This window comes from Vitis vinifera, chromosome 7 (genome assembly GCF_030704535.1).
Source record: "Vitis vinifera cultivar Pinot Noir 40024 chromosome 7, ASM3070453v1".
Classification (NCBI taxonomy): domain Eukaryota; kingdom Viridiplantae; phylum Streptophyta; class Magnoliopsida; order Vitales; family Vitaceae; genus Vitis; species Vitis vinifera.
In genome coordinates this window covers 25,334,155-25,345,784 of record NC_081811.1, presented here as the reverse complement: position 1 = coordinate 25,345,784, position 11,630 = coordinate 25,334,155, and the positions used below count along the sequence as shown (strand labels likewise).

Below are 11,630 nucleotides of genomic sequence, written 5' to 3'. Positions count from 1 at the left end.
CAAGAACCCCAGCTGCGTCCAGCTTTCTCTTCATTCATTTTATTCCAACATAAAATGAATTTTAATATATGGTAGATGTCTCCACTTGGCTGCATGGTTTGAAGCACGCTGTAAACAACAGAGGCAACTCTGAGTGATTATAGATATGGGGCTGTTAAAATGTACGAGGACAGTGAATTTGGGGTTGGTGGCCCTCTTCAACCACGTATGGGCGACCTCAAATTTTGGAAGGATCTGCTTTGGATTTGTGAAGATCGATGGGGGATACTTTCTTCTTAAAAAAAAAAATATATCGTCACTCACCAGAAGATGCCTTATCCAAAAACATGAACAACTGATACTACGTCCATTTCAAGAACCAAAATATAACAACTTTCTATCTGCACTCAGGCCAATGCAATCTGGGGCCAAGCAAAAGCAAAATAAAGTAGAGATCCAACGCTGACAGTTTGGCGGTACCAATGATTTATTTCCACCATGAAATAGTCCATTAATTAGTAGGGAATCATATCTTCGATCTGACATTCATTCTATTTTATATGTATATAAATATAAAGAGGAGGTAATTTAACATTAACATGTTCCTCTGATTCACAGAAGTGAAGGATTAATTTTTCTGTTTATTTTTTTGCTTGTGCTTTTTCCCTCAATTCGATTTTTCCCAAACCTTAAGCTCCACATTTAGTCAATTTTGCCCTGTTTTTGTTTTTGAAGTTTTCTTCCTGTCATAGATTAAACCCAGAGGCTGTGACAATTGGGTCATTTACATTTTCCATGTCCTTCCCTGCACCACAACAACCAAGTAAGTCTAATATAATAACAAGGCAAACGGCCATGGCAGATTGGTCGCTGAAGCATTGTGTACTATCTTTTCATAAACTGTCAGACCTGTTTATTACATAACTGAATCTTTTAACAAAAACCCAGTACCATTCAACATCTCAAGGAACCAACCAATAAGCTTAGAAATGGAAAACAAAGAATAAATGTTGATCAGACATTCAGCCAAGTAAATTATATCCAAAAAATAGTCCCAAAGAACATATGTTACCTTGATAGTGAAAGTCAATCAGAGAACAAAAATCTTCCCATGCTAAACCAAACACTTCAGCTGCAGATCCCTATAGTTGGTATACATTGTGCTACACAAATATCTTAGAAGTCCTAACTCTTTACCTAAGAGCTTGATCCAATCTGCTCTCCTGTCAGTTTCAGAGATCAAGTTTCCTTTATCTTGCCTATCCAATGCTCAAATTTTAATCCTCTGTCCAATCAGAATTGTTCATCATCAACACTTTCTAACTCGAATCTTTGTTGGGGCGTATACCCAACCTCTTTCATTTCCAAGTTGAGCCTTTCCAATTCAACACAGATATCTCGAGATCGAGGGTGTGAAGCATCAGCCACCGAAAAAACGTGAACCCTCTTGTCTACCTCAACCCAGCTCCATCCTGCACTTTTCCTCAAACCCTTTTGTTTCATCAATTTCCTAATCTCAACTACTTCACTCCATAAACCAGCTTGTGCATAAATACTTGCCATTGCTACATACGGGGCAGTACTGCATGGTTCCATCTTAAAAAGCTTATCTGCAGCCTCTCTCCCAAGCTCTGCTTCACCATAAAGTTTGCAAGAGCTCAAGAAGGAACCCCACATTACAGAATTTGGTTCATAAGGCATTGCCTCCATCAGTTCCTTTGCCTTTCTTAGATGCCCATTTCTCACATAGAGGTCAACCAAGCAAGCATATTGATCAAGATCAGGGACCAACCCATAGTCCCTTCTCATTTGGTTGAAATAGTCTATGCCTTTGTCAAGAAATCCAGCATGATTACAGGCAGTCAATACAGCAGTAAAGCAAATATGGTCTGGTGTGAAGCCTTCTTCTATCACTAGGCGCTCAAATAGTCCCAGTCCCTCTGGTCCTCTTCCACTTTGAGCATACCCTGTGATCATTGAAGTCCACAATACAGTATTCTTCTCAACTGCCTGATAAAAAACACAACGAGCTTCGTCAATGCTTCCGCACTTTGAGTACATGTCTAATAGAGCACTGACCACAAACACATTGCTTTCTGAACCCATTTTAGCAACCAAAGAGTGTACCTGTCTTCCTTGTTGAAGTATAGTTAAGCTTCCACAAGCATTCAGAATGCTAGTTAAAGTATGATCGGTTGGACTTAATCCATTGTTCCTCATTTGCACAAACAGTTTCAATGCTTCTTCACCCAAAAGATTCTGAGAGTACCCAGAAATCATAGAATTGAATAGAATGTTATCCCGCTCTATAGTAGTACCAAATAGCAGGACAGCTTGATCGATTCTTCCACACTTTGAATAGCAATCAATTAGACAGCTAACCACAAAAGTTTTCACCCCAAATCCAAGTTTGACAACATGAGCATGGAGCAATGCACATTGATCAAAAATTGTTTCTAGCCCTGTACATGCACTAATAGCACTTACATATGTGACGCAATTGGGTTTAATTTGGGAACCCAACATCTCCTTGAAAAACAAAATGGCTTCTTTTCCACGCCCATTTTTGGAGAACCCAGATATAATCGATGTCCATGACACCTGATCATGCTTTTCCATGCCGTCAAATACCCTTTTTGCATCAACAATAGCATCACATTTTGCATATAGATCAACTAGAGCACTATTTAAGAACAGATTATCCTCGAACCCAGTTTGAATTATTCGGGCATGAATTTGCACACCCAAGCCCCAATTCAGCAGTTTTGCACAAGAATTCAGAGCAGTACAGAGAATGAACTTTGTGGGCTTTGTTCCAGAAGTATTCATCCGCCGAAAGGACTCCAACGCTTCACGGACATTGGCATGCTTGGCAGGTCTTATGCAATGGCTTTCACGTTCTTTATCAATCCCTTTTTCATAATCAGAAGCCAAAGAACCTTCACACAACGAATGAACCAGCTTAAACTCACCTCTTTCAGGAATTGCGTTGAACGGTTGGCATGCAGCGCCTAGACAACAGGCGTACCAACCACTTAGGGCCGGCAACCCCTTACAAGTGCCGGCACCACGTAGCCTGGTTGCATGTGAAGTTAAATGCATCTGAGATCCACGCTACCATAAAAACAAAAACCTTGACGTATTCTAATCAAATGTTACTACTCTTTTCAAAGTGTCTTAACTCCACTCCATTCAGGAGGGCCACAAATCCTCAGTCATATTATATTAATGAGACGGTCAATGATCGTTTCCCCGCTTCTATAATCTTTCAGCTGTAATTAGCAGGTGCTGATAAGGCGAAACGGGAGTCCAGAACCGCATCGCAGCCAGTAATGTTTTTATTAAGCAATGCCTTCATCCCTTGGGGGTTCTCTTTACCTTGGCCTTATACACCGCTTCTCTGCACAGTTGTAATGATCTTTTGATGTATCATCCCTCAAGGGTGGCAATTCGTGCTGGTGGTAGTATTCGTGCCTGTTGAAGCCCTAGTATACTACGTACATAGATGGACCTAAACTAGACATGAATAGTAATTATGTCAAAAATAAAAATAAAAAACATATATTCAAATACATTGCATATATAAATTCAAACATTATTTAACACGCTACACTTTACATAACCTATTTAGCCCATTTAAAAATTAGATTCTTTTATTTAATAACCAAGCTAAGTTAAATCTTATATAAATCTATATGATTAATACTTTAATTAAATATATTTATAACTCAATTGACTTATTGATTAGAAAACAAATTTAAGCTAATCAAATATAAGTAAATAATTTAAAATTATAATTAAATTAATTAAAAAGATTATTAAATGAGTCACTTCGAATCAAATTCACATTATAAAGATTGACCTAAAAATTACCTATTTATTAAATAGGTAATATAGGCCAACACAAATTTGACCACGACCCAAATTTATGATAAATATATTGGGTTCGAGTCGATAAATCATATCAAACTTTATCACCCTTATATCCAACAATTAGAGATAGAATTCATGTACCCTTAAAATGCTATTGAAAACAAAATGGAAGTGATCTATATCCGTGCCCTAAATCCTAATGAGTAGTCAAATATTGGCATGGAATCCATTTTAAACATTTTTAAGGTCATCCAACCATGCTCATTCATGTGAGTATCCTCGCTGACCTCGAGTCCTAGGCCACTCTGCAAAGTGCATTTTGCTTGGACTATTGTCACTCATGGCATCAGATGGCTTGCATTATAATTGACCTAAACCAGCGCTTACAGCATCTTCATGGACAAGCAGCAAGGCTTGCGTCTTGAGAGAGTCTACTACAGACAAGGATACATTATCCTCAACATACGGAAGGACATCTCTAATGCCCTCTTATCACCATTGCTGGTGTTGCCTCAAAAAGAACCAAAACACCCAATAGTAAATAATAATAATAATAATAACACTAACAAAAACAACGACAACAATAGAAAACTGCTTAGTAGTCATCCGGGCAGAGTTCATATTAACCATCATGAAGCAATGTTCCTGAAGACATTAAGAGAGAGAGAAAGAGAGAGAGAGAGGGAGAAACTCCTAACAATCTAAATGGTAACATTCTCTTGCCTTCCTAACAATCTAAATGGTAAAATTCTCATGCAGTGATAGCCTGGCTCTTTAAAGATGTAAATCCCTTTTTACCAAGTCAGTCTTCGCAGTTAACACCTTAGCTAGTCATTGCCAAGCTCACCAGACACCATTCTATTACAATCTTCAGATGCCAGTTAACATGTCTAATCAATCTCTCTCCTGAGTCCAAATCTTCACTGTCTTGTCGCTGCCGAGTGCACCAGATGCAATCATATTTTGGGAGGGGTGACATGAAACCGATATAACAGTGTCTGTGTGACCTTCCAATTTCTGCACTATTTTCCTCGTCTGAAGTTCCCACAAGTACACACAGTTATCCTCGGAACCACCAACAATATACTTCCCATTTGTTACCGAAAATGTTGATGAAATGCAATACTTTGAATTGACATGGCCAGTGTATGTCTTCAGAAACTTCCCTGTTGAGAAGTTCCAAAGCCGCTGCAGACACAGAATAATAAATGGGTGAAAATATTCTCCATAAGATAGAAGTTAGCGGTTATCATAAAAGATTATCCCACTGACAGTTCTACACTTTTGCCTCATGTGCATTTGATTTACCCATAGCATCTGCTTATGTCTATCCCCTCGTTATACAATATATCTTCAGTTATGGATTTTCTATTCTAAAAACCAAAAACTCCACTTAGAATCAAAGTGTGTAAGGCAGGAGTTCCATTGCTTGATAATTTGAACTGATAATTCAGTATTAAAATTCCACAAAATTCAAAAGTAACAAATATCATCAGAAACGCTCCAACAACCAAATATATGCCAACAGCAAATCCCACAGCAGATACTTAATAAGCAGTTACTAGAGAGTCGTAACATGTTCTTTTAGTCAATCCTAACACTTCTCATCTTAGTAAAAAAAAATTTATTTATAAAAATAGTTTATGCATTAAAACAATAAACTAACTGATTATTTTTTTTTTTTTGATAAGTAAACACAAATATTAGCAAAAGGCAAAACGCCGCATAGCATACAGGAAGTATACGAGGCGACGAAGACCTCACAACAACAACCAAAAGAAACAAAAAACTCACCAACCCTTAACTGGAGGCTATCCACTCCAGGAAACCTATAAGGGAACGAGGCTCCGCACCACTATACAATTTTGCCCACCCCCACAAATTACAAACAAAAGAATTCTTAACTTTCTGTATAGCTAACTCCCCCCCCCCCCCCCCCCCCCCCCCTGAATGCTAATCTATTCCTCTCCTTCCAAACAGTCTAAAAAATAAATAACGGTATGGATCTCCAGATTTTCTCCCTCTTTTTTCCTACAAAAGAACCCTTCCAGCTGATAATCGCCTCCTTTACAGTTTCTGGAAAGACCCATTGGGCTCCAAACAGACCAAGAACAATCCCCCACAACACACTAGCCACTATACAATGAACTAACTGATTATCAAATACTTGTTGACAGACTGATTCGCAAAGACAATCAAAGAGGCAAATAGGATGAATTGTAATAGCTACTTCTCTTCTTGGATACCAACTACATGGTTCTCAACTCATGAATTGTACTGTACTGGTTTTCTATTATTTTGTATACATACATTTCTAAGTTTTCTTAAATATTCAAAAATAGATATAAAAACTTATGTCTGCATATAGTGAAAAATGAAGCACAATACGATACAAAATCAATTCCACAAGAGATAATAACATTGAAGGATGAAAACATAAGCTTTCATCAATATCTTACATCTGCAAATGTTATACACTAGAGTTTTCAATCACTATCCTCAAGGTCCATGTGATCAGGATAGCATATGTTCTGTTTTAATAGCACCTCATCAATATTTATAGGAACGATAAAGTTTCAAGCCTTCAACATGCCTATACACTCTGTTTCCACTTACACAACTATGGTTTATGTTTAACCAAAACCCTTCAACTGACACTGTGGAAGCCATCCTCAGATGAAATTTTTGTAATTGATCTTCAAGACCAAAAGACAAAGAAAGAACTAAAAGTAAATAGGCTGAGACTAGCACAATATCATAAAACATAATAAATTATCCAAGACTAAGCAACAAATTCATGCATATACATACTCTTATTTGACTGTCAAAAAAAAATAAAAGAATTCAAGCATATAACCTGCAAAGTGCAAGTAAAGAAATAAATTCAAGCATATACATACTCTTTTTTTATAGGTCAAGCATATACATATTCTTATTTGCCTATCAAAAAAAATAAAAGAATCCATGCATATAACCTGCAAAGTGCAAGTAAGAGCCACATGCAACACTAACATCAACACTTTCCTTGTCATACTTTTTAACTAAAGGATTATTTTTTGATAGGATAACTAAAGGATTATTGAGCCTTTTTTTTAACAAATGCATCTACTGCCACTTTTGGTTTGTGGCATCCTCATAGTTCTGAAAGGCATATATTGACACCCAGTGGTAGCAACTCTCCTGCCAAGGGGCATGCCTTGTTAGAGAGGCTTGAATGCCTTTAATTTTTCTAAAAACAAATGTGGTCATTTTTGGCCTGTTCAGTTAAAAAGGGGGGTCAAAATGACATTTTTTTACATATATATAGTTGTCCACACAAATTTTTCTTAAATAAAAATTATATGTGGTCAAATTAAATTTTTCTTTATTTGAAGAGGGATGTGAGTACAATCTCTATTTTGTTCCATGACTCTTCCTTTCCTAATTGTTAAGTGAGGGCTTAATGAAGCTTGATTTCGAATGCCTTGAGCTTAATTTGGGTCTTAACTTGATTTAGTTTTGAGTCTTGTCTTAAGTCTTGGGATGATTTGAACCTTAACTGAATTTAGGTTCTTTTAACAAAACCTTTTTTCTTTCTTTTGATAGGTAAATTTTCATTTTTCTTTTCTTTTCTGTTCTTTTTTTTCCCCCCCTTTTTGTCCTCATTAGAACTTGAATTTGAAACCTCCCACAAACCCACCCCAACCCTTTAACTTGAGCAAAGCCACAAGGTCAATTCTTTTAACAAAACCTAGATAACCCAAACAAGGTTGAGGACTTGGATTTTGAATCTTGTAGGCAATAAACTAATGTTAAAAATTGTTTGAATTATAAAAAAAAAACTTTGTTTCAAATTCTTCAGGCTACAACTAAGATGGTAACAGTAAAATATCTCTAATTCAAATTAGAAGCATTTATATTCAATACTAAGAATTGCCTTTATAAAATTGTTACTTTATTTTTAGTAAGAATTGCCCTTTTTAAAATTTTTACTTTATTTTTAGTATCATATGAATTAATTAACTAGATCCATTTCTTCTATCCAAACAATTCTACCACAATTTTTTCAACCAATGATGAGGAGGAATCAAACACACTCTTTTATTAAGATCCATGTGTATGAATACCTCCACCTCCATCATCATCATCATTATCTTATTATTCTTCTTCTTTCTTTTCTTGCTCAGTTTTCGTCAAGCACTGAATTTGGAACAACCTATGCAACCATCATTCCCTACAATTTCAGTTTTTAATCTTACATTTTTTTGATAGGTAAAAAAAGAATGCATTAAAAAGCGCCAAAGAGAGCGCACTAAAGTGCACAAGACCATACAACAACCGCCAAAAGATGGCCAAAAAATAGGGGAAGGAAAACAAAAAACGACTCCCTCCCTTAGTGAGAACCTAGCCAATCAATAAAGTTACACAAGGATATTGGGTTTTTAGTTATGTACAACTTAGTCCAAAATAACAAGGAAACAAGGAACAAAGGAACAAGTTTTTCAGTCTTTGGATAGAGAACTCCTTGTTATCAAATGATATTTTATTTCTCTTCTTCCAAATTATCCAAAAAAGACACAAATGAGCTACTCCCCACACTTTTTTTCCATTTCCTTCCAAGAAAGAACCCACGCCAACCTAACAAAGTCTCTCTTACTGAGAAAGGTAACACCTAGGATACTTTGAAGAAAGAACAAAAGCTTCCACAAAAACCTTGCCATAATAAAATGTAGAAAAATGTGGTCAATTGACTTCTCCCGGATATGACAAAGGAAGCATTTGTTAGCCAGGGATCACCCTCTCCTCTAGAGCTAATCTAAAGCTAGAGTTTTACCCCATGACACCTCCCAAAGCAAAGAAACTCACCTTAGGTGGAACCCAAGTGTTCCAAACAACAGCTCTTGGGAAAAGGGTTGAACTTCTAGGCTTTAAGAAAGCATAAAGAGACTTCACAGAGAAAGAATCATTCTTTGTCTCCAACTAGATCACCTTATCTTCTCCTTCCCCATTCACTGCCTTATCTTGAAGCCTCAAAAGAAAACGCTCCACAATCTCAATCTCTCAATTGTTTAGATGTCTAGAGAAGCTAAAAGTCTAACAGCTACTAACGTTAGATTGATTCCACAAATTAGCCACACGCCTTCTTTGAGTTAGTTAAGGCAAATAAGGAGGAGAAAGAAACACACAACAGCCCATTACCAAACCATTTATCTTTTCAAAACTTTACCCTCCTTCCATTACCCACAGAATTAACAATTGACCACAATTTCCATATGGCTTTCCATAATCCAATCCCATACCTATCACTTACTTCCTTAGAACACCGCCCCTCTTCAACCTTCCCATATTTGCCCACTATAATTTGCCTCAAGAATGCCTCTCTTTCCATTGCAAACAGGCAAATCCATTTGTTAAGAAGAGCCTTGTTGAGCGAAGCAAGACACATAATTCCAGACCCCTTTTTTCTTATCTAAGCAAACAACAACCCACTTCACTAAATGAGGTTTTCTCTCTAAATTCCTTCCACCCCAAAGGAAATCCCTTTGAACATGTTCCAACCTCAACCTCACTTTCCTTAGCATCTGGAATAATGACTAGAGTAAATAGGCAAGCTAGATAAAATGCTCCAAATCAGCGTGAGCCTCCCCCTTTATATTGTCTTTTCCACATTGTTAATCTTTCATGATTTTTAATTTGATGAATCTCATATTCATTTGGTTTTCCCTTTTGATATTAGCCTAACAATTCAGGTATAATCATCAAAAGTCATGATTTCACACTTTGAATACCAACAACAATAATATTTAGACCTTATTCCAATGTTGCACAAAACATTAGATCAGAATATCAACCTCCTTATATTTCCACAAATATATAATATCTTGGTATGTGTGACACCTTATCAAGTATACACCAATGTGGCCTATGTGTGTATTGTCTTCAACTTACAATGCTACTAGTTTCACAAACAACAGCTGGTTCGCTTGACGTTCCTTTCAAATTGTCAATTACTTGATTTAAACTTTCCCATCACGTACTTTTAGATCATAGCCCCAATCCCGTTCATTTGCTACATGAATAGTAACCATAACCAGGCCTATCAAAGAAAAAAAAAACGAATAGTAACCATAACCAAAACATCTCCGACAACTGATTAATCACCCATAATTCAACTATAGAGGCCAATTCTAAAATAAATCTAAGTTCGCCGTGCCTTAAATTCTATGGCTTGGGATATTCTTTCTTAAACTATATAAGGATGAGTATCTATTGAGTCCCCCCATGGGGTTCTATGAGTCCTAGAATCGAAAAGGACGAACCAGAAAATGTTGAGAAGCAATTCATAATGCAATAATAGAAAGTAGAGGCAAATTCTTAAAGAAAGAAAGAAAAAAGAAACCGAAAGGTTTTTTGGCTTTTAAAGATAACACAGTTCAGGATTTTAGCGTTCACTCATTGAGGAATTTAAACAAACATGATAAGTAAATACTGACCAGAGTGTTATCGAGAGTGCCCACAAGAATAAACTTGCCATTGGGGGAGAACTTGACGAAAGAAACGGGAGGATTCTCATCATCGATCAAAGTCTTCATACAATGACCAGTGGAAGCGTCCCAAATCCTGCACAAACCATCATAGCTACTGGAAACGATGAGGGAGCCATCACGATTGAAATTGGCGGCAGTGACGGGATCAGAATGTGCGGGAAGCACCTTCAAGCACTTGCCAGTCTTGACATCCCAAACCCTAACGGTCTCATCGAAGGAACCTGAGACGATCATGTTGGACTGGGGGTTGAAGTTAACGCAGAAAACGTGGTTGGTGTGGCCCTGTAGTGTTTTGATGAGAGAGCCAGTTTCGACGTCCCAGAGGCGGACGGTCTTGTCGTCGGAGGCTGAGCAGACGTGGCGGGAGTCCGAAGAGAAGGCGAGGTCCGAAATGCCCTGGTCGTGGCCATGGAATTCTTGGAGAGTAGAGAAGTCGCCAGAGGTGGACCAGGTGCGAAGGGTTTTATCGGCGGAGGAAGAACCCAAGAGGAGGCCGTCGGAGGAGAACTTGACGGCTGAAACGGCGCGTTTGTGGGCTGTTAGGGTTTGTTTGAGCTTGTAGGGGGTGATGAATTCTGATGGATCTGAAGCCATTTGGAAGCTAATAGCTGTTTCTTACTCGGCCGCTACTGCTTTTCAGATTACATTTAGGACACTAAATTGTATGCTTTATTGGTGTGACCGTGTGAGTACACCCAGACCTGTTTCAGTCTTAAATTGAAAAGATCATCCATACCACCGGCTGTTTGTATTTACCTTTTCGTTTTTTTTTTGCTTGTTTTTGGCTGTAAACCTTAGCAGAGTTCTCAATGTAACCTGTTTGGCGGATGATTTATATTTAAATTTCATTTTTGAATCACTTTCAATTCAATCATTTCTGTAAAACTGTTCTACTCAATGGTTCAAGACTCCATTCCGGAATGTCAAGATTTACAAACAAATAAGGAGATTGTCTTGCATGACAAATTAGTTATAGAGGAGTAGATACAGAATGAAAAGGAACTGGTTATGGTTGCAAAGGAGACAAAATGATGTACTGTTAAACCTACATAACGAGAGGATCATTTTAGCAATGTCAAATTTTAATACAATATTGTAACGCAGAATGCTATACACAATAATATTTTTGCTATGACATTTAACAATTGCGGCTAATTTTAGCATATTGTACTGGACAATTGCAATGGAGATGCGCTTACCTATCATGCCCATGCTCATCCACAGCTTCTGCCAACTGCCAAGTCAATTCAA

The 11,630-nt window shown here is 37.4% G+C and overlaps 2 protein-coding genes across 2 annotated transcripts; both read right to left on the bottom strand.

The window, feature by feature from the left end:
* Positions 1-853: 853 nt before the first annotated feature.
* LOC100246268 (pentatricopeptide repeat-containing protein At3g12770) lies at positions 854-3,465 on the bottom strand. The gene has a single exon (XM_019221216.2). The coding sequence runs from the start codon at positions 3,079-3,081 to the stop codon at positions 1,273-1,275; it is 1,809 nt and encodes a 602-aa protein (XP_019076761.2). The 5' UTR covers positions 3,082-3,465; the 3' UTR covers positions 854-1,272.
* A 971-nt stretch (positions 3,466-4,436) lies between these two features.
* LOC100854719 (COMPASS-like H3K4 histone methylase component WDR5A) lies at positions 4,437-11,563 on the bottom strand. The gene is made up of 2 exons (XM_003632434.4): positions 10,326-11,563; positions 4,437-5,040 (listed from the first exon to the last, which is right to left on the bottom strand). Exons 1-2 carry the CDS (start codon positions 10,971-10,973, stop codon positions 4,747-4,749), a joined length of 942 nt encoding a protein of 313 aa, XP_003632482.1. The 5' UTR covers positions 10,974-11,563; the 3' UTR covers positions 4,437-4,746.
* Between the last annotated feature and the right edge of the window lie 67 nt (positions 11,564-11,630).

What these genes read in the sequence shown, in the direction of transcription:
- LOC100246268 (XM_019221216.2), bottom strand. Translation starts at nt 3,081, where the DNA reads ATGCATTTAACTTCACATGCAACCAGGCTACGTGGTGCCGGCACTTGT.
- LOC100854719 (XM_003632434.4), bottom strand. Translation starts at nt 10,973, where the DNA reads ATGGCTTCAGATCCATCAGAATTCATCACCCCCTACAAGCTCAAACAA. An exon ending in GCACTCTCGATAACACTCTG is followed by an intron (nt 5,041 to 10,325) that starts GTCAGTATTTAC and finishes CTGTGTCTGCAG; the next exon opens with CGGCTTTGGAACTTCTCAAC.